Source organism: Falco rusticolus, chromosome 6 (assembly GCF_015220075.1).
Source record: "Falco rusticolus isolate bFalRus1 chromosome 6, bFalRus1.pri, whole genome shotgun sequence".
In the NCBI taxonomy this organism is placed as follows: Eukaryota; Metazoa; Chordata; class Aves; order Falconiformes; family Falconidae; genus Falco; species Falco rusticolus.
In genome coordinates this window covers 89611833-89636335 of record NC_051192.1, presented here as the reverse complement: position 1 = coordinate 89636335, position 24503 = coordinate 89611833, and the positions used below count along the sequence as shown (strand labels likewise).

Below are 24503 nucleotides of genomic sequence, written 5' to 3'. Positions count from 1 at the left end.
CCTGCAGTCATCAAATGTTAGCCACTGAAGTCCACATTATGCGTTAGTAAACCTAACTCTGAAGCACTGCTGGAACCTCATTTTAACACAGACGACCCCACTAATACTAACTGTGGGAACATTTAGGCCTTTTCCTGTCAGTAGGCAATTCACTTCTCCTTTCTCAAATCCCAGGAAGACTCAGAAGCCAGCATGACAACAACAAAGCCACATATGTATTGTAAGAGTTGGTATGTCTTTTGACTGATTTTTCACAAAGGGATATTTTTCTCCCGTTGCTTTTTTAAATACAAAAAACCCCAAGCAAGTACACTAGCAGAAGCTCACTTGGCTTTTTTGAGAACAGCTTCCCTTTTAATAAAATCACATCTTCTTAATGATGTCAATTCTATTGACTTTGATTTAATCTCCACATGATGGGCTTCAGATTAATGCCAAACTCATTATTTTTAAGTTATGAGCTAATTTTTCAAAATCAACTAATTGTTGTAAGAATGTTATTTCTTTTAAATAGTGACTTAAACACAGCCACATTTGTAAACACATTTCAGATCCCAAATGTACCTCATGAATTGGCAATGTCAGAGCTTCCCTACTACAAGATTAAAACAAACATAAATTTATTATTTAAACTGACTAAATCACATCTGAATCTAACTGAAACAACTGCAATTGCTAAAAGGTGAGCCTTATAAAACTCAGATATGGTTTCACATGAACATAGGCTCCACCCTAAAGGAAAGTTTAGTTTGAAAGCTTTTCAGCACAGATTCTCACTTCAGAAACTGCGATCTTTCGATCTGCCATTACGACCCCACATAGACCTCTGCCTTGGAAGCCACTTCACAGTGAGGCTTAAGATCTTTTTGGACAAACGTATTTGTCGTAATTTCTTCCATTTCTCCCTGGCATGAGGGAGTCCAAGGTGATCAAAGGAGTAGAACGGCCCTTTGTCATAAGGCAATGAAAGCCCCAGCTCTGCAACTCACTCGCACATCTGGAAGCTGCCAAAGGGTATCCCTGGAGGAGTAAGCAAGGTTGTGCGGTAGTGCTACTGCTTATCCATCTCCTTTCCTCCTCACCCTCCTGGCGCCACTAGTGTCCTGGTCCTGGGGCCAGAGCGACAGCAAGGGACAACAGCTAGCCAGGCCTCAGCAGTCACGCCAAAGTGACCCACTTAATAGCAGGTCTAGACATACGAGCGCAAATTTACTTCAACCAATTTTACACACTTAGTTTAGGTACTTAACTCCAAAACTAGATTCTAGCTACCTTAACGTATTGATGACAAATTGTATGGTTTTAGACAACCTGGAATTCAATTTCGTTTCTCCATCTTCTTTGGCACCATAGTTACAAATAGAAGTAATGCTTCTACCAGCTCCCAAAGGAAAACTTGTTCAAATACAGAGTTGGGAATTCTCAAAAGAACTTTTCATCTTCTATCATTTTCCACAAGCTTGAATCCAACAGAAACAGTGTTAAACAGCTTTACTGGGAGTAGAGATTGCTACCATCTGTATCTCTGAATGGAAGACATTAACCGAGAGAGTAACAAGAGACTGCCTCATTTGATCATCCATGGTATCTGTGGGTTTTAGATTATGAATGTTGTTCTCTTTAATGTAAAAATGAAAATAAGGTGTATTTCCTACCACACCTGGCTTTCATAACAGCCTGAGCAACTATCTTTTATGTAACCATATACCTGCTCATTAATAAATTATACTTCAGTTAATCTCCGACAGATCAGTGCCACAAAGAGCATAACAGTCTATAACAAACACAAAACCCACTATAACAGATTAATTCAAATGCAGAATGCAGTATCACAAGAGCAGTCTTGCTGTGTGCACACTTTGCTGTCCTTTTTTGGTTTTCTAAATAACACCCATCCACTGCTTAGCTGAAGAAGTGACCGAAATTCAAGAGCTGTGGGCACAACAGCCTTCCTAAATACTGGTGTGATGTTCTGTGCACTTCTGAAGTTAAGCTGGGATAAATAAGGTGAGGCAATATTACTGTAGGACACCAAGGCAAAAGTAATGTTCTCCAGTAATTCTCTATTGCTCACAGCAACAGCAGCAAAATAATCAAGTTTTCCAATTGGAACTGACATACATTAAAACCAGTAAAATAAGAAGAATACACAGTTGCTCCCCATATAAACCTAGTTTTAATACACAAAACCCCTTTCTATGCTTCTATACTTGATAAATAACAGTAACAAGATTAGCTAACATTCAAGAAGTAACAGGCAGAAACTTTCAAAAATTCAGAAGAAAAACATATATCAAGTTCACAAAACTTTACAGTAAATGACAAGATTAAGAGGCCATAAGATTTAAGCTAAAGCAGACAAAGAGGGAAGGTGCTTCATTAAGAGGAGAGAGTGCCAACAGGGGTAATATTCATTTCCAGTGTAAGCCAAAATGCCATTACTACTACAAATGATGCAGAAATTGTATCAGGAAAAACGTGCATGACCTGAGCATATTGGCAGAGCAGAGTGTGAGATTCAGCTGCCTCCATCCACTGTAGCCCGGCACAAACCCTGCCTAGTCTGTAGCTCCAGTGGACACTGATCTTCTTGCAGATTCTGCGTGACAACTGCCAGCTTGGCCTATATATAATGGATACCCTACCAAAAATGCTGCGTGTGCCTATGCTTATAAAAATTAACCCTACAAAATAGTCTAGAGAGACCATAAGTAGTACTACCATTGCACACAGTCAATTCAGGTGAGATACCTGTGATAATGAGCATTAGCCTTAGGAAAAGGAAACCTACATGCTGTCACATTTTATGTTTTCACACTGTTTTTATTTGAGGGTAACCATGTAATCTTGCTTGCAGCTAGTTATGATACACAGTGCAACCATCACCAATCTAGCACAGTGGATACTGAGTTTCAAGGGTGGCACTTTGGTGCTTTTAGGTAGACTACTCATGAAAAGAGTACTAAGAAGAGGGTGAGAACTCAACAAGACACACATGGACCACATGCTAATTTTCACATACAGCCTCACCAATTCACCTCAGCCTTGATAAGCAAACTCCTTTTTTCTCTTGATAAGGGGCTGACAGCCACATTTTAGTGTGGTGGTTTTCTACTTAAGGCAAATACTCACTAGGGACAAGCATTAGACCACCAGGCATGATTTCATTTATTGCCCAAGAGAGCACTTAAGCTTATTTCTTGAACAGTGAAAGGCTAATATACTGTTTAAACACAGCGTTGATTACTGAGATGCTTTTCTTCACTTACTGCTTTATGTCATTACTTACTTTGCAGTAAAACTTAAGTTCACTTTTAGCAAGGCACTTGGACCGCATTTCATCAAAACATATATATACATCCCTGAGAAACATTCATTTTGCTCTCTCCATATTAAAAATTACCTGCAGAATCAAAAGGCTGAAAAAAAATTAAATAAAATCAAGTACTGCGCTGAAGGAATGGCAATCTTGTGCTGGAACATGACAACCCACTGTGGAAACCGCTGTTCTGCATAGGAAAGTTGTCTTTGGGCCTGTCTTCAGCAGACAACTGCTCCATCATAACAGCCTGTTACAATTCATACGCTGCAGAATTTTCTACAGTACTGAACTCTGTGGGATTTCTCTGGACAATACTTTTGGCCATGCACAAATGCCACCAGGAGATTCAAAAATGGAGCTCAAGTATAAGAAAAGGCCATTGAAAAAAGGGTACTTTACTCTCCCTTAGAAAAGGATAACAGGACTGTAATTAACAAAATTGGATTTATATATTCATTGTTTTTATAAAATAGATAATTAACAACTCATATTGACCTGTAACACTGTAGTCTTCCTGTCTTCTATTTTTCTATTTATTCAAGCAAAGACCCTTCTCTAATACAGAGATCAAAGATTGATTTGGCACATCACATCCACAATAACAAACGGAATAACTAGTGCTATGCTTTCATATGTGGAAAATATACTTTACGAACACAAGTTCACAAGTTGCACACAAAGAAGTTAATATGGCTGGAATGTCTTGGAAGCCTAGACGTGGAAAAGACTCAACACTGTTGAATGCTTTCTAGCTGAATCAGCTACTTATGCAGTTTTATCTAGCAGTTTTTACTAGATAGCTTGCTTATTAGTTGATTACCAAGAAACTGAGTTGCATGGCAAAATAATAAAAAAAAAAAAAAACACAACAAGAAAAAACTCCTAATTTAAGTTCGGAAGTACTGGCAAATACTAAAATTGATCTATTTGTAATGTTAGCTGTTTAAAAAATATATATCCTCTAACAACCTACTTAACCAGTAGCACAGAAGTAAAAAACTAATCTATACTGATCTCATGTTAGGATTTTTTTGCCAAGTGTGATTTGCGATTTCACCTGGATCAAGTACAGTATTTAATACAGTATGACTTGACCAATGTACTGCTGGAAGACAGAACGATCCAGTAGATACTTCTATCTGTAACTATTAGTATGATCCTTGAAATATGAATATTTAAGCTTCATGACACTGAATTTTTTAGTAACAAACATGGTAAGGCATAACTATATTTCAACTAAGGCTAACATCAGTTTTTAACTTAAATATTCAGCTTGTTTTCTACTTGCTAAGGTTCCAACAAGACGCCCTCTACTGCTAGATTTCTCTGAGAATACGTTCTGTCTTACAGGGTTGGTTACCTTTTCAATTATCAAGGGAAAGAATTCATCTGCTTCCTTAAAGTAGAGCCAATGAGCCTTTCAAGTAATGGCCAATTATGAAAAGATTCACTTTTCACTTCGTGATAAACTAGACATTTATGTCCTCATCATGACCATTTCCTGTGAATAAGAGTGTGCTGCACAGCCCATGACGAAGAGGAAAAATACTAAACAAGTTCCTTTTTTTTCCTCCAACTTCTTCAGGGTTCTTCCTTGATATTCTTCAGGTTTTTATTTAATCCTTTCTTCCATGCCACTGCTTTAAGTTTACTTACGTTTTAATGCAGCCGATAAAGCACAAATTTCATATATACAAAAGAATGTTTCGTAATCTCACATGCTAGTAAAATGTAAAAACTCAATATGAAAACAAGTCCTACGTCAACTAATAATCATTGTGACTGTCTTAGTCTAGCTAAAAAAAAAAAAACCCTAATGATGAAGGCTAATAAATTGTTCCGATTTCACAGGCTATGAAGGTTTACTGGTAGGATTTATTTTGTTTATTTGTTTTAAAAGAAATACATCATTATATTTCTTGTCCATTGTCTTTGCTAAACATAAGACACCTACATCAAACCAAAGAGTTTCAAAAGATTTCAAGAACTAAAAAAAGAAATTAACTACTTAATTTGTCCACTTTACCCTGGTCTGGAAGTCACATTTTTCTACCTGAAGAGATCAACAGGAATGAACATAGTACTCTACATTAATCCATGTCCTTGTATACTGCCATTAATATTACTGTTTAACTTTCTCAAACTTGTTTTTTCAAGGCTATATTTCACCATATTCATACAAACTGGGCAATTGTGAATCGGTAGTCAAACAAAAATCCAAGATGTGCCAGATACAAGCTGCAGTCACTTCAGTTTAAATCACTTCCAAGAATCAGCATACGCATATTGATGTGTTAAAATAATTGCCTTAATATTTATGTGCATTAGGATCAAATCACCAAGTGGACATTAGTAATTTAAACTACTGGAAATAACCGTACTCTGCAGACAGTGGCACCCTTTCCAGAGATCATCTGAGGGAAGCTTAAATTTTGTGCTTAGGACTTCATGGGAGCCCTACTACTAAAGGTGCTTCGCAGACACAATGAATTCATCTTGCCGTAACACACACGCACATGTGTATGCAGGAAGCCACACTAGTCACAGGTAAGACAGACAAATCCAACGGTAGCATCCCCACATCAGCTTTTCTATTATCTGCCCCACTTTGTGCCAATTTCCTCCAGCTTCCCCAACACCTCTTGCTTTGCTGTTCTTCCTTAAGACATGGGATGGGGATTTGTCAAAGTCAATGAGCACTTTATTACAGTGAGAGTGCTCAGTAATGAACAATTCAGCAATTTAATGAGATTCTGTAGATCTGTCTCCAGCCTGTCCATCAAGTTTCACTTCTATAAAGCACCCTGACACTAATCCTCTGGCATACCCAATCTTCACCCTGGGCTGAATATTAGATTCTTCCATGCTATATTGCATTACCACTATAACCTTAGCAAAAATGATGAACTTAACTACACTTGAGGCAATATAGCTGGTCTGATTTGATTTTCTTCTATTGGGTTGACTACGAGGGAATTATTTATTTACTAAGATAAAGCAAAAATCCAGTTTCTTATTACCTTCTGAATGCCTAAATTGGTAAATATTTATGTGTCTTTTAATTCATTCTGGGGACCTGGAATATTTATAAATATATATTTATTCCTGGTTGTACAGACTGAATTAAAGAGACACATGCATGTGTTGCCTGCAGCGGAAAAACTAGTTTTAAAAAAAATTCTTCGGAACAGTATTAGTAACCTTTAGAGAGGCAATTATGATAACACTTAAATGGACAACGTGGAGTTTGTTGTCACTCAGAAAGCAGCATATTACCTATAAGTATCTCTCCCCAGTCTGACCCTGCAACAGAAACAGAAGCTTTGTCAAATTTGCCTCATGAAGTGTTCATTGTCTGGAGCGCACACAATTAGGAAAATTATTTCCAAGTTCTTCCTGCAGGACAGGACAATGACACAAGATTTAAAAACTCCCACTTCCCAAACATCGTTTCAGCAGGTTACAGAGGGCATATTGCTCTGGATATGCTTGCTCATTACTGAGCTGGCATTAATTTGTACTTGTATGGCTTTCTTTAGCAACTTTTCTAGCAAAACTATACCCAAGGCATGTAACCAGGAGATTTCACTGACCCTGCAGAGAAATGATGATAAAACCCAACTGGCCAATCAGGCACGCCCCATATGTGAACTTCAACATCAAAACCTTTTCTGATAAGGGGAATATGGGCTAGGACTCTAGAGTACTATGCAAAAAAAAAAAAAACCAAACCAAATTCACTATCATGGGTAGAGTGCTGCAGGTTCTGTTACACAGACACACTCCAGAGACTGGGACAGAAAAGAGTCTAACTTTATATTAATATTTGCAGAAAATACTATGTTTGTAAAATACTCCATAATCTAATGTTTTGGAAACAAATATGCCAGTTACCAGACTGAAGGGTTGAGTTACATCTGCATACTGTCTTTATGGTTTGAAGAGCTTACCAAGACATTTTTATTTTTTTAAGAATAAGTATTTTGTTGCTGCATGATGTTACTAATTCACAGAACATGATGTGCCCCACACATGAAAATGTTTTACACTTCATGAAAATGATGGTATATAAATGAAATTATTTGCTTAGAACAATCCAAAAGATAAGTAACAGGGATTGAAATGTAAATCAGTCTTCTGACTCAGTCTTCTCTGGACCAATAGAACACACTTCCTAAAAAGAAAGCACAGGTTTCTTTCAAGCAAGTTACATTCTACCTTGAAATATCCTGAAATACTTTCCTCTGTAAAATATGACAGCAGAAGAAAACAGAAAGAAGTGTTTGGGTAACCAACACTATAGAGATTTCCTTCTACTATATTGTAAATTGCAATTTTTACAGACATATGATGGGAATACTTCCAAGGATAGATTTTTGGCTTAGGTTTTGTGTTTCTCTTTACAGGCTATGTGTTTTTTTCATATTGGGTTCACACACACACACACTGAAGGTCACAATATAATGCTGTTATCTTGTTAATATATGGCTAGCAACCTGGCCCTTTTCTAGATCCAGCTTTTTTAAAGGAAACTATCTCCATCTCCAGCTTCTTGCTGCAAACCTTCCACTAAAACCTCCACCCATCTCTGAGCAGAGCAGCCTCTGTGTTGATTATCTAAATTTGCTTCAGGCAAAGTCAGCTGTGGTGGCCTAAATGACTACTGACTTTACACAGCTAAGTTTACCTGAAGTGAACAGGAATGACTGCAGAAGCAAGTTTGCCACCAGGCTTGCAGCAGTAGCCTCACCAGAGGCAATAATAATTGAGCGGCATGAATCAGCCACCTCTTCCCACCAGCAAAGCTGGATCTGGAAGAAAATCTCTGGCCATATCAGAGTAAAACAAGTTAAGCAGTAAGACAAATTTCTCTTTTAAACAAACTAATTGCATTAACACAGCACAACTTTTTTGAATTTAATGTAAAAATTTCCCTCAGTTGTTATTCACAGTTTTTGCTCAAGTGCTTATCCTCCCTCGAGATTGCTCCAGGGTTTCAAAACAACAGATTACTGCTACAGTTTACAGAATATCGCACATTCTACTTGTTCACCAATCTCCTTACCTGCCAGATTTGTTCTTCACTGAGTGAAGTGAGTCTATCACTTTTAAAAACCTCTCGAAGGAGACAGTATGGGAGTGCCAGAACTTCTTCGGGATGACTCTTCAATAGCTCAGACAGATGTTTTACTAAGAAGTCAACCACTGCATTCTCCAACAAAGTGAGGTTGAAGAGGTCCGCAAGCTTATACAGGTCCAAGTAATTAAAGCTATTTAATTCCTAAATGGTGAAGCAAACAAAATATGTCTCAGAAAAAAAACACAACCAAAACAGAGAATAAAAAAATCCCACAGGTCCGATAATGAAAAGAGGTTATTCTTTTGGAGCTGTAGAGAAGGAAGGCAATATAACTTGAAATTAATTAACACAGCCTCATTCAAAATGTATGTGTAAATGTTACCAGTGCATATGCAAATATATATGATAGTACTAATTTATATTGCAACTGCTAAGGTTATATATGCATAAAGCATCTGTAAGAACTATGGAGTAGTATGTAATATAGTAAACCAGCATGATTTACACCATGTGACAAGAGCTCACAGGATTTAACAAGTGGATTAAAAAAATGTGTTTGTTAACTACAATGGTTTGTTACAAAGCAATTGTTTGTTCATTATTTACTGTTTTGATTGATCTAGAGCACTTGTGTAGTACAACTTTTAGTTCTATGAAACCTCACAAAACAAGAGATGTCGAACTACATTTTATTACGTATAAATTGTATCTTCAGTGAACAAATAAACCCTTCTTTTCCAATCACTGATATCAACCTCTAGTGGACGCCGGCCTTGTATTCCTTCTCCCCCTCCTTCCAGCAGCAGAAAATCTGCAGAGACACAAGCTGCAGTAACTCAGGGCAGGAAGTTTCTTCCATCCTGGTAACAAATAACTTACATTTATAAGCTAATGTTTTCAACTTGGCATCCCTTGTATATTAGCGGCTGGACAGCGAATTACTGCTATTGTAGACCACACGACTCCCTTTTAGGAGAGAGGCCAAGAATTCATCTGTATTTGAGAGAAGCACCCAGGATATCTGGGAAATAAGCACATTTACCCATTTCCTCTGTTCTTGCTGCATGCTCACACCTCTCCTCTCCTCCTCTCCCCTCCACAATCCTCGGTTTCATCTTCCAATTTACCGCAATGCTCCCTATCAGCTGCCTTCTCCTTGACCAGCTCCATGTGTGAAAATGACAAGAAGTCTTGTCAGTTTCACTTTGCCGGTTAGTTAACATAGGGACTAGAGCAGGAAAGAGAAACAGACTAAATTAAGTCAATTTCACTTTCACTGCTCTGCTGGATGGAATGGCAGCACCAAATGAAACTGACAAGAAATCTTGTAAATGTCAAATGAGCTGCACGGCTGGCAGATAGAGCAGAGCAACAGGGAAGATGGGAAAGTGCGAAGAGGGGGTTTTTTGGAATGTTTTATGGACTACATCTTGAACGTGTGAATTGGGTGGCTGTCCCAATGACTGTGGAGCTGTTTATGCATATGCAATGGAGAGTGGAGAAAGAATTTTTTTCACCTGCTTAGAGGAGTCAGTACTGGAAGAAACTGAATCAAATTCCTGTGGAGGCTCCTGCTCCTTACGTAATCTCCCTGTCCGATCGGTGCACCTTCCCCAGCAGAGTTGCACACTAAAGATAAATCCTACTCATTATCTACTCAAACTGCTACACTGGAATTTCACATTGTTTTCTTGGATGAACAAAGAAAACTTCTTGACATTGTCAGAACAAGCACTAACAGATATCATCCCAAAAGCCACAGATATTCTAGTGTCAGTTCCTCCTCACACTAACATAAAAGAGGTAAGGATAAATGCTTCCCAATTGCTGAAAGAAAGAGGGAGGAATGAATTTTGCATGAGAAGTATCTGCTCTGTGTGCTTGCTCAGTGACTTAGTATCTGCAGATCACAGATGGTACCTCACACCACCACTTGCATGATGGCCATGCAATGGTGGCAACACCACACAGGAGCACAATCAAAGTAAACATCACAGCATTTGACAAGCAACAACCATGATATATTGTCCCTGGTTTGGAAGATGATCTTTTCAAAGAACTCCCTGATTGAGTGAATGCCAAACATCCAGAAAGAAATTTAGAATAGCTCAGTGTATATTTATCGAGCTCTTTTGTAGTCAACAGCTATACCTGGTGAGGACAAAAATAAACAAATAAATAATCAAGCATTGTGATCTGAGGATCAACAGCCCAATTACAACATAGGCCTGATCAAACCCCACTAAGTGTCAATGGGGAAGAACAGATGGCTTTTGGTGGACTTCAGAAGAGGAGAATACTGGAGACAACATAATGGAAATCTTTCCTCACTAGAGAGAAACAGTAATATGACACACAAAAATGCAATCTTCCCCTGAAAAATCTTCACATTTTCAGTGAAATCTGAAACACACTGATAAGTCTTTATTTTTGGTTTGGGTATTCTTTATGATTCCCCAAACTCCTCTATCCCCTCAGATCTACACCAACTGAAGTTTTTTGTGAAAGCTGTCATACAATTGAAGAGGCCAAATATACTTATGGATGGATAAATAAACTCTCACCAGTTGTTTATTTACAGTATTTTTTTTTATTTATTTGTGTTCACTTATTTCAGCTGCTTATTTATTTATGTGTCTTTATTTATTTATTATGGGGGTTTATTTGTTTACTTATTTTCATTGGTAAGCTTCAGGTGATTTTTGATGCTTCACCTAACATAATGTATTAGTAACCTGCTGGACTTATGGTTTACTGCTTGATGAATATTGCAAGTATATTTTGTTAAAACTGGTCTCGGCCTGTAATCAGAAATAGTAATTTCTGGGTTTGTAAGGTTAGAGCTGATCTATAGGTTTGTATTTCACTGCCAAAGAAGCAAGTAGTGCACTAGCTTTTACAAATGAAAATTATCACTGTCATACCAATATTCAAATCAAAATTATATAGTACTATACATTACTGTCTCTGTGATGATACTAGAGGGCAAAAATGTCACACTGAGATTGCATGATGTATAGCACAGATCAGATAAACTAGTTCTTCATATGTGGTAAGACTTTCAGAAACACCAAAAAGCAGTACATATGTTAGTTGTAAAAAAAACCGCGCAAAACCTGCACCTCACCTTCTATCCTGAAAAAAATATCCAACAGGAAAATAACAAAATCACTGGATTTGAAGAGATTTTCAAACTAAACTTTTAATTGAATTAAAAACTTTGTTTAAAAATGGAATAGGTTACTAAAAAGAAATTTAGGTGCAGGCATGAATAAGGGTTGTGGCAGTCTGTGTTTTCCACAGATTTTATTATACTGTGTTAAAAGAGCAGCTACAAAAATTAAAAGCCATGTGCAACTTTCTTCTGGTACTGTATCGCAGCATGCATTCTTTAGAAACATGCAACACAAGACAGGTTTATGTAAATTCTTGAAACTTTTAATCTTTTTTTTTTTTTAATAAAACTTTTTAATATATGCCACTTATCTTTTTTGAACTGAAGGATGAAATATGAACACAAACAGAACTGTCACTAACAGCTGAAGAGAATTAGGGAAGGTAGTGATCCTATCTCTTCTAATATGATGTATGTTACGCTGCTGAAACATGTTCAGACTAAGATTATTTATGCAGGTCTTACAACTAACAGTTGAAATAGTTCTAAAATCTCACATAAAACTCAAACCAATTTAATAAATTGGCCAAATTATTTATCAATGTCTACTTCTAAAATGAGAAACTATCTTTAATCCTATGCATACTACTTACTATCCATCTCCCTGCTTCCCCTCTCTCTGAAGTAAGAGAATCTATTGTTCTACACTATTGGTCTTCTGCTTCAGCAGTATCAACCTTTAGATGCCAAACCAATTTAACAATGAGCCGACATGTAAAACCCTCATAAAAGAAAATCAGTTTTCCAAACAAACATAATCTGAAAGATGACAAAACTAAATATTTGAAATAAATTACGTGACAATGTCCACATTTTAATACAGAAGTGTATTTTAATATAGAGATATGATAAATTGTCAAATGGGAAAAATAGATATAAACATTGTATTAAAATTACTTCAAAATCCATCTTTATTCATTTGTACTTTAAAGAATAATTGCCTTGCACAAGCCACAGAAAAGGAAGTAACAGATTGATAAATTAGAGTTAATCATAACCAAGTACACAGCAGACTATTATATACCTCTATTCCTCTGCTCCGTGTTATAAATAGTAGAAAAAGCACAAGGAGAACTAAGGGGAAAGAATGCATTTCTTTATGACCTTATTTGAAAGATAAACTCCTTGGGGAAATACAATTTATTCAGATTATCAAGACCCTGCTGTGCAAATCTACAGTGTGGGAGCACACTACAGAGATCAAACAATATTTACTTTATTCTGTTGGGTATAAAAGCTTTTAATGAATGCATAATTAAGACAGAAAAAGTATATACAGCTTTAGAATTCCACTGCCAAGCCAAGCCATTAATATCCAAAGAATCGTACCCGGTTGTAACTCCACCTGCTTCCTATTTAGATTACAACACAGTTATAAATCAAGGTATTAAAACAACTAGCCTTGCTGCTATAACAGTGTCACCATGCAACTCTCCTCTATTTCCCCCTTCCCTAAAAGGGGTTCAGCCTCTTTAAAGCAAAAAGGAAGTGCAAGGTCTCCGGGACAGGGACATGTTTATTTAAAATCCCAAAACAACACCTAGCACAACAGGGTCTTGACCCTGTGTCCTCCAGGTTCTCTGCTACGTTAAATACTATAAACCAGGTGCAGCATTCAGAAAAAAGCCTTAACATAAATCATAGCAAAGACAGACTCTAAATAGATAAGGGATAGTACAAAAATTAAAAATTGTAGTGATAAAAATGTACATCTAACCAAAAAAGGGAATAACACAATCTTAAGAGAAAAGAAATCCAGTTTTGTTGGTTCTAGCTCTTCCCTTCTGTATCAAAAGTTCTCATTCTGCAAAACCTTACATATTTACCTAAGAACTAACAGATCATGCACATACCCAATAGCACAGCAGACATGCGTGTTCCATACTAAGCATAAGCAAAATTACTTCAAAAATGGTATTTTAAATCTTATTTGAAATTTGCCTCCATTAAACACTGAAGCCATCAGGTTGAACCATGAAAGACATTTTGCTGAAGCCTGGTCACAGTGGAACAGCTGGGTTAGAATTTTGCAATGTATAAAATTGTGTTCACATTTATTACAAGACCAGTGCAGACTGTAGATTTATTTATAGGCACAGTAAAGGATGACTTCTTAAATGACTCATTTTATAAAATTAATTTTTCTGGTATATCACTGCTTTCTCAACACTTCTGGTAATTCTTGCTTTTGTTTTCTGTTTGAAGCTTGAACAGTTATTTTGCATTCTTGCTGTTATTTCACAGTAGGTCTGGGGCTAAGTATAAGAGCAACAATATCAAAGCATTTCAGCCTTATTGTTTTCCCTCCACACTATGTGCATTACTTCCCCTTCTTAGTGTTTCCCTAGATCTGCTTGGTTTCCAGGTTCAATCCTGCTGGCTGGTGCTAGTGAGCATGGAGGAAACCTGTGACATTCACAAGCACAGTGGAAAGACATGATTGCTCACATGATGAGACAGGTGTGGTCTTCAAAAAAGGAAGTGACACATGCCATATGCAGATACTCAAAAAGTAAAACCAAAAAGAGAAAATATTTTCTAGAATCCCAGATAGATTAATCTAAGTTATAAAATAGCACAAATATTTTCAAATGGCTATCCAATTTAAGTGACTCTGATTGTACATACCTCGTATATTACATACAGGATTATGTGCATCACATAAGAATATAATGAAACCCTTAAGTCTACACAATTAAAAGTTTCATGGTACCATTGGAACAACCACAGGTAAGGTTCTGCAGAGTTTCCAATAGCTGTTTCCCCCTGCTAAAGAGATGCTGCTGTGAGAATATTTTTTTCTTTTTTAATTTTTCAAACTGCAACTGGCACAAACACTCCCCAAATGAAGCACTTCACACCTCACCTGGCTCCATATTTTGCCAGGTATTCCTGGCAAAGTAACTGTAACAATCAGTATTATTTAACAAATAAAAAATACAGGGATGAAACAAAACATGGAAAACTCATCTAAACCATCACCTGCCCTTTTATACAATTTCAGCCAGTAGAAACCCAAAGGGAGGATTTAATCAGATTTATCAATGTTTACAGTTCTTGCCAATTAAGGGAGCCTGTCTCTTCTTCAAATATGCTACAAGGAATGACATAATCCTGCATTCGTTACTCCAGCAGAAATCACAGAATATTGGTACATAGTCTTTACAGATGTTTTGTTACTTAATATTTTTGCTAACTCTTCAGCATTAGTAAAGTGCTTGAGGAAAGCTGAAACCTACTTGGCTAATCCATCAACCACCAGCAATCTTTTATAGTAAATGTTGATTTTTTGGTTTTGTTGCTGCTATTGTCAAATCCAGAAAGAGCAATTTCTGTCCTTTAGAAATCCAAAGTTCACAGGGGTATCATGTAAAAATTACTTACTGTCAGCAAGAAGAATAAAGAAAAATAGGACTGTACAATACTATTGCTTGCAATTCTTTTGCAGACTCTTAATTGAAACAGTTTAACGCCATGAGAATACAGGAGCAGAAGTTTATTCCTCTACTATGCTGGACAAGCTCATCAAATAATCTTAATCACAGATTAAGAAAGATCCATCTCAAAACTCACTCTGTTCTTGCTCCCAGCTACTACTACAAGCAGGCTCAACTGATTTTGAGACTGTTTCCTAATTTCCAGCTTAATTTGCTCAGTTTATATGCATTTGTTCCTGTGCCAACGTTATCTTTTAGTTTTAACACCACTCACTCTCTCCACGCTCCCCCCTCCCTCAGTATTTATTCCCTTGATATGTTTACAGAAAGCAATCATATTCCTCATTTTGCTAGACTAAACAAGCCAAGCTCTCTTAATCTCCTTACATAAAACAGGCCTTCCTGATCATCTTAGCTGCCCTTTTCTACACCTCTCCCAGTCTGACTTCATTTATTCCTCTGCATGAACAAACTCTTCACAGTATTCATGATTTTTCAGCAATACCTTGTACACACCAGCATTAATACTTCCTTAGCTTTATAAATTACCTTGCATGAAATATTCTAGACTCAAACTGCCTTTTTCTTGATGGTATCGCTTTATAGCTCAAAGCCACTGTATGATTTAATACACAAAAATTCTCTGTAAACTTGATCCTCAAGTGAGACACTGTAACAGCCCTTCCATCTGCCAAGGCAGGACAGAAATAATACGACATGTTACAAATGGGAATTGAGTATGATACAGTAGATTCTACTGGGGATGCTCAGAAATTATTTTCCAATTGCTTATTTAATTTCTTTCTACATTTGAGCAACAGATCTTGTAATTGTCTTGGTACATACCAGTTACTTATTGGGGGAAATATTATTTCAATAATCTTCTTAAGATCTGTTTCAAAAGTAGGCAGGAAATCCCCTTAATATTCTGAAAAGCAAAGTAAGTTTTGAATCACTATAAAGTATGAAAACTCTCAAACACAGTGAAAATATAAGTAGAAAATATGTTTCTAATATACAGTATGTTAAAGTGTCATTTTTATTCTTAATTCCATTACCAGCATGAAGGGGAAGGGGAGAGTAAGAAAAAAAAAAAATCAACATAAATCTGTTAGTAGATGTATTAAGGTACCCGATATCTTCCCTTTCCAATGCCTTTTTTTAAAATAACTTACTATTTTATCAAAACTTAATACTTCAAAGCTGAAGTTTTCCAGCCTCACAATGAATCTCTTTAAAGTCTCTTGAAAACATGTCACACATTACTGAGATCAACAGAAAAAGACCATTGGTCTTTCACATTAAAAATATTCAGGATGGAAATTACCCATAGGAGTCCCCGTCACTGTGAAAAACTTCTGTTGACCCCCCTCATCAGCCTCTAAAAACACTAAATAGTTTGGGTATACTCAGTAATGACGTCTTTGAACTTTGCAGCTAAAATCTCACCCCCTTCTAGCTGCACTGTCCATAACGTATTCCACAGCTAAGCAAGATCCTGTCTGCATCACTGTCCACTGCGAGCCAAATCACAATGACAAAACCTGAAGCCTGGAAGTCCGTTTCTATGGTGCTGCTTAGGGTCCACTTTGGAGCCCTGGCAGGTCAGAGAAAGACACTAGCACTTTTAAATGCAGAAGCATGAAAAAAAACCCAGACCGCAGAACAGGAGAGCGGATCCCGACAGGAACTCCAGAGACAACAAGGAGCAGGAGCAAACAGTACTGGAACCTAGCAGGAGAATTAGAAACACAATCAAAAGAACACATGGCTTCTCAGCGAGGCTGGGTGATAGTTCCTCCAACTGTAGGATAAATGTAATACATAAATGTAAATGAATAAGGATGAAGATGGGTAATAGCATGATAGTCACTAACTAAAAATGGAAGTCAACACTCGTGATGTATTGCTAAACAACAAACACAGGGAGCATATTCCAAAATTATCAATATACTAATGTTAACACTCTAGGTATAAATAAGAACAGGGGAGGTGTTCATATGCAAAGAATATGTAATATGATTCAAATAACTGTTTCATAATCTTTTATGACATTTTATTTCTGGAACATTACAATGATGTGTATGTGTGCTCTGTAATAAACCATTTTTCTTAAAAACCTGTCTCTGCTTCAGAATCATGGGCAACAGCCTGCCACCAAATGCTTAAGGATTACAGAGCTAATAAACACACTTAAAAATGGAGATTTGGAAAAAAGTAACTGTAGCAAGCAGGACATCTAATATCACCAGATAATGAAACAAACTAAAATGTGTGGAATGACAGGTCAATTAGCATGCAGATTCAAGTCTTAGAAATTTTTGCTGAATGCAAACAGCAAAGCTTTCTCAGAATTTTACGGCAGTATGTGACACTATCTACAGAGAAGCTGAATCTAGTGCACAATAACTCAATACTGAGCATAATTTTGATAGACAAAGCGGAATCAGTCACCAATTTGAAATCAGTAGCTCCTAATGCATTGTAAAAATCACATCACCCCAGCTATCTATCAATGTTTGACTTTTATGAAAGGAATAAGGAGTCAGTAGGGGAACTTTTTTTTTGAAACCTCAGAAGAGCTCATTTTCCCAAGTTTACAAGAAATACTGGCAGAATAAAATGGGACAAATTTAACACAAGGAGTATTAGAGAAAGTTGAGCATTATAGTATTTCATAAATTTCATATATCACATACTTTTAGTAAGATGCATCTTAGATGGATCAAAGATTGGTTTAACGACCATCTCAAAATGAAGTTACTAATGGTAGGTCATAAAGCAGTGTAACATTTTCTGGCAAAGTTCTCAAGGAATTGACTCTTGGTCCCATACTGTTAACAGTTTACTTGAACTAGAGAATGGTAAGTTTCGCCCGCAGATTTTGCAGAAGACTTTGCAAAAGCAATGGGGTAACAAATTACGGGAATGACAGAATATGAGTATTATCTGGCTTTCCTGGCAAAGTGATCACATTAAGAAATAAAAATCCAAGAACCAGTCACATAGCTAATACAGAAAATATACCAGGCGCTATTCAGAACAACACTTACAGACCATCAGGAGGCACTAAGAAGCAGTCATAAATAGCAATATCAGTTCTCAGAACAGTACTGCACCAAAGGAATAAAAAAACAACTAAACAAAAAACTCATGTCATAAAATGCACACCAAGTACCATTCAATAAAAAAAACAAACACTCTTGCTGCTTCCACGTTGCATTTTTAAAGCTACTGCTCAAATATCGGTCCCAGTTCTGAAGTCCACACTTCAAGGATATGAAAATACTATAGGCTGGGAAACCAACCTTGCAAGTTTTAATGTCCTCAAATTAGTTTTAAAGAAAGACTCCTGAAGATTTGACCTTAAGCAAAGATTTTTATTAAATGGAAAGAATATATGAAAGCAAAAAATTTCTGAACAAATCTTCGGAAAATAGTTTCTGGCTCATGAATATAGGATCAAAGTTACCCTAGCCACTGGACTAGGAAGTACAGGACTGATAGCACTGCCTTCGTGTGATTAAGAACATTTCACAACTCTGCATTAAAAAAGTTGCTGCAATAAACCAAGTCTTTTGACAATTGTCTATACAGGTAAAGGAGGAAATATTTGCACAACTTCACCTCTGAGGGCATATGGTTTCACATTCCTCTAAAGAACAAGAGACTTGTTGCAGCTGCAGGAAGATATGAGGGTACTCAGCAGTTAAAAGAACTTGCATGTGAATGATGAAAAGGCAACATATCCATTTTATTTGGAAAACTGTCATTTGTTCAGGTATCTCTGTGCTCCTGCACTATCTGACCTCAGCTCAAAAATCACTAAGAAAGTTTTTGCTCACAGCACTAAACCAAGGCGAATTCTCATTTTACAGAGAAAAAAGGTGGAGAAAAAGAGTAATCTAAAAGATTTCCCATGATGCAGAAGATACGAAACCCAGAACCTCAAACGCCTGGAACACATTCCAGTGCTCTAGTACTTAGAAAATTGTTTTCTTCCCCACCCCCAACTTTAACACAATTTAAAGTTATTTATACAGCTCAATCTATCAGCAAAATGTCTGTAGCATGTTTTGCATAAGCATTATGTCTCAGTAAAATAAAACCCTCCACAACACACTGTCCCTAAATTTATGCAGTGAGAAGAGCATCTCTCCTCCTCATGGCTAGGAGCTGTGCTGGTTAGTAGGTTTCCTACATAATAATCAGAACTAATCTTAGAAGGTAAGCAGGATAAAAAGTAGTAGTAGTCCACATACAAGAAGTGAAAGAATGAAAACAATACTGAAAGGAACACTGAATTAGAAGGAAAAAATAAAAAAAATAATTCAGTATGCATGAGGATCGAGGGGGATTTGCTTGTATGTTAAGCATTATTGACTAGGGATTCACTTATCACTCTCTTGGTCAAAATTATTATAAACTCGACTCTCAAAAATAGGAAACCTAGAAAGGGCAAAGCCCAAAGGTAAAAAATGGACCCTGACTCAATGCCCAGTTTGACATTTCCTACATCTGTCCTTCAGTAGTGTCAAAGAAGTCACAAGTCCTCCCAAAACTAATGTGTGAATGTTCACACTGCTTTGAAGTGAACATGTTTGAAGGCATGAGACTTCAAAGATCATGCCAACTTTGGTTCATGTAGTTTCTAGCAGTTCTTATCAAGAATGAAAAATAATCCCTCATCATTCTTCTCTCTCTCCCCCCTCCCCACCCCCACCCCAATCTCAAACAGCTAACAATCAGAATTCCATGCTTTACCACCAAGGCTTTTTTTCCACAGAAAAATAGAAGAGAAAAATATTTAATCAATGCGTCATAATATATTTAAGATGTAATCAAATCATGAAATTCTCATTGGCTTCAAGATTTCATTGGGAAGACACCACATTTAAAAGCAGAACAGATCATTACAGGCCCAATTTCTAAGCGTTCGCAACCACAGATGCTTGCCAGTAGCTCAAAACCATGGAACACATGAAATGAAGCCAGACACACTCTTACAGAAAATTCGAAGGGCGTTTAGAGGAGGGACATAGCTCAGTTACTTCAAAAATAATGTATTTCTGCAGCCAAAGTCACTGGTTTTTTAAAATTAACTAGAGCTTACTTACTGAAAAAGATTTTAGTCAATGATTATACCATGCAAGGTTATAGAAATCAGAAATTTCAGATTTTACAAAGTAATGCTGCTAAATTTCAAAGATTTCAACCACACCTAAAAGCAAAACGCTAACAACAGCTTATCAAAGGTTACATATGCCCGATATTGTTTGTTTTCCCCTACCCCAAAATATTCACCACACACACTGATCATTTTCACTAATTGTTTTATTCCTTTTCAAGAAGTTTGATTAATCTGTTCAACTTTTGATCCAGGGCTGAATGGTGCTATATGAGTCCAGAACTTGTTTAGACTTTTTACCAATGGTGTATAATACACATCCAAGTTAAGACTCAAATCAGCCTCTAGGTAGTCAAACACTTTCAAGTATTTAGTAAATATATTCACCATCAGCCTGTCAGGGTCCTTGACATCACCAGTGTATACATCTACTTCCTGCATACTTCAGTTCCCCATGAAGATGGTAATGCTGCAAATATCAGTAAAAATAGTGAGGCAGGCAAAAACAAAACAGAAGGACATAAAAACACTGATTGGGCCTGTCTCCCAGCATTGGGCCTGTCCCCTAGCTTTATCCCTGGCCACCATATGCTATTTCAAGTCTGTGGGAATTCCAATCCCAATGTGTTTTGGGGGCTGAGCACACCTGAGGTTACTACAGTACTTTCCCTCATGATAAACAGGTGTGCTTAGATGCTATGGAAATTCAAGGCCTTCTTGCATATATAATTAGAAGAGATGTGGCTTATGGTAAACAAGGAGAAAACACTGAAATGGAATATAGGAAAAAGAACTCTTTTGAGTGGCTTTGGAAACTTTCACAAAGGTCAGTGTTTACGAGGCAAGTCCAGCCAATATATTACTACCCCTCTAATCCAGAGGGCACCACAGCTTCTATAAAAATTAATGTAGAGACTATTCCCTGTGTTAGTAGCTCAGTTCCCGCTGAACTGCAAATAAAAGTCATGGTTAACATCATTCAAGATCCAATGCCACCTATGCAACTAGACACAACCAATGGTAGAAATCACAAATTCTGTAAGACTCTGTTGAAACAGATGGGAAATTTAGCAGCGTCTTCCTCCACATTAATAAACAGATGTTTAGAATAGATTACACAGGAAAACAAGTGAATAAAGTTACAAACATTTTTCAGTTTGGAATAACACACTTGCAGGACATGACTGATGATCAATAAAGTTGTTGATACTACTAATCTTTAGGTTTGTATCTATAATTTTTATAATTAGTGAGATGAATGAGGGCATTTTATAACTTTCAAAGCTCTGATTGCATATTGGCTGAAGATTCAGTAAGACAGCATGCATACCCTTATATTCATTCTGCGTTCAAGACCTATTCAATACCCTGCACAGAAACGGAGGTTTTGTTTTCAATAGAATTAGCCTACATCACAATTCTGAGGCAAGATACTGGTTCCCTGGCAAATTCTACTCTGATGCAGTTGTGCAAACAAAACACTGTAAATGATGGAACATGCTAAAATGCTGTTTCATTTACCGCTGCTGAGACCTACTAAAAAACACCAACAGCCTTACATGAAACTTGTTTCCTTCTTTGTGCTCCCCTACAAACTGAAATGGTTCAATGAAAAATGTTTTTCTATTAAGTACTGAAATAGTATTTAACAGCAGTTAAAACTAGGTGATAATTTGGGGTATTTAAATTTCTGAAACTACTTACGTATACTTTGGGCTTAAGTCATTTTCATTACAAATCTTTCTTCTTAACTAGCAAAACACACTAGTTAAGTGTGTTGTAAGCAGTTCAGAGAGATGGATCAAAAAGAAAAGATTAAGCCATCAGAAAAACATAACCTATAACAGTGGTACGGGGAATCAACTACATAGATCCATATCAAGTTCAGACTTTTTGCCTTTAATGAGCAATTGTCTAAAGAAATGTCTAAAATGAAAATACTGCCAAACTGGGGGATGTCTCAGCTTGGACCTTTATGACATCTCCATTTCCACCATTAAGTAACCAAGGTTTTGAATGGATATTCTCTCCTATCAGGCTGACAGTAAAATGAAAATAAGATATTTAAAAAAGCCTCATAAAAGACAAAGCAGAGTCATTCCTTATTTTCCTCAGTTTAATGCTTCAAGTGCCAAGTTTCCTCTCAAATTTAATCAAATAATAAAATTTCTCATTCATTTACTTAAGAAAGATTCTTCTCCTGCTTAACATTTCAAACTTGAAATTGATCCCTGTGAAAATAATAATAGTTGTGTTTAAAAATACAAAGTATAGAGGAAAGTAAAAGATACTTTCTTCACAGTTAAGGAGGAAAAAAAGATTAGTTTGTTTTGGCTAAGCCAGTACAGAGGAAAGAAAAGATGGACAATTAACTCTCTACCCCAGTGATACTTCTGAGATAAAATCAGATTGTAACTCACTTCAGGCCCAATGTTCTCTTCAGGTTCATAGGTTACAAATGATTTATAGTCACCATTTTGTACTTAGCATTCTGGCTTTTCCCATATTGGTAAATACTTTATAGCCAAAGCATCTTCATGTTTCAGAAACACCTTTGCTAAGACGGCTTAACACAACTGAAATTGCTTTAGATCAAAGCAAATTTAACTAAAATGTCCCTCTACTTCTTTACTGGAGGTAAAAAAAAAAATCTCTGTACATCTGGTCCCTGTATTCCCATTCTTTCACATTAGAGCTGTAAGTCTCTTTCAGGTCACGTCTTCCACATAAAAGTGCTAAACTAATGCCGCTTAATGACAAATTAATGTCCATGAATAAAAAATACACCTCTAATAGCATAGAGTAATTTGCCATTACAATATCATCATTGGACATGCCCCTGGTTTAATACGATGTATTTAATTCATAACTTAATGAGTGATATATAAAAAGAGAGAGATGAACCCTGCAATTACATTTATGTGAGTCTGTCACCTTATTTGTAAAACCTTAGAGTCATTTACATTCAAATTAGAACAAATGAGTGATTTCACAAAGTGCAGTGATAAATGACCATTGCTGCACAAGACAGAACTGTATTTCCTGCGAAAACATTAACAGTTTCCTATTATTTGTTAAAAATTACAATCCATATTGCCCAGTGTTGTGTGAATAATGGCTTTTTTACTGATTAGGTCAGAAGACTAATACGGAGTAAAAATAAATAATTTTTCTTTTCATTTTTTCTGATTTCAGCTCGAATTTATCTGCTCGAACTGGTACGGGCTCACAGCGCCACCTGCTGCCCGCGCCGGGGGAGGAAGGGCCCCAACTGCCGCCTTCCAAGTTGCCGCCATTCGGCCTTCCCGGTGCTATCTCTTGCCATCAAACAAATTTTCCTGCCAGACTGCTAACTCGGCATGTCGCCGAGGACACCAGCAGATAAGCGAAGCTGCACTACTCAATTACAAATGCTGCCATTTGGGGGGTTCACGTATCTAAACAGCCTCAACTAATGAGGAGATTCAAAAGCTAAAGACACCAGGGAGGGGGGGGCAGGAGGGATGACATAATACATCAGTATTGATCAGAAGGTAATAAAACCAAAGGAGAATTTTGTACACTAAGCATCTGGGAATCATCGGCCTCTGTTTACAGCTTCATAAAAACACTAGAAAGATGCTAGAAGCAGGAATCTTTCAGGGGCTGACGGACAGAAAGGTCAGGTAAGGAAGCCACATTGAGTAGAAAGACAACATCAGAAGGGCAGAGAGGGAAACGGTGAAGCAATATAGTTTCTTTGTTCCTCTTTAAGACACATACCAAAACTGCTCTCCCTTCCTGACAGAAAGTGCAAAGACAAGGAAGACGTAGCAGTATCTGTCTCTTCCCAATTTGTGACCTCTCCTGCAACTCTGAAGCAGAAGACCAGCAGTGTATATCCATACAACTAGCTAGACAGCTTGAGAGTTTTAATCTGGCCAGTAGTAGTAAACCTAGACACTCCAGCACAATTCTTTGCACATCCATCAGCAGTTCTGGTTCAGCTTTCCCAGCTATTACTTCATTAGGACAAGTAGAACACACACAGAGACACAACCGACCAGCAGGTTCCCGACCGTAGTTGCACCACTATCTCTAACAGTTAATACCCCCAGGAGCAGAATATCCACCGTCACTTCACAGCTAAACAGCAGCAAGTGGATTGCAGTAAGAATGGGATTCAAAGCGACTGGGTATACCAGTTTTACTTTCTTCACTGACACCAACTGCAAAAATGGAGAAAACCACCACCATATTTTTTTTTTCCCCAAGTCTCATTTTAAGTTGGAATCCTCAGCAGTGCATTCACGTTTCATATATAAAAATATGTATTTCTGTAATGTATCTGTATGTTAAAGAGAGAGCCGGAGATAAATTCC

The 24503-nt window shown here is 37.0% G+C and overlaps 1 protein-coding gene across 5 annotated transcripts in view; it reads right to left on the bottom strand.

Moving 5' to 3' along the window:
* The window catches only part of KLHL32 (kelch like family member 32), a 129352-nt gene that overhangs the window by 30958 nt on the left and 73891 nt on the right, over window positions 1–24503 (bottom strand). For 4 of the 5 annotated variants that reach the window (XM_037392463.1, XM_037392464.1, XM_037392469.1 and 1 more), the window contains one exon: window positions 8388–8603. The exons of the other annotated variant lie outside the window; for it this stretch is intronic. In XM_037392463.1, coding sequence (XP_037248360.1) covers window positions 8388–8603 — 216 coding nt within the window. The remainder of the gene's footprint in view (window positions 1–8387; window positions 8604–24503) is intronic. 5 annotated transcript variants of the gene reach the window in all.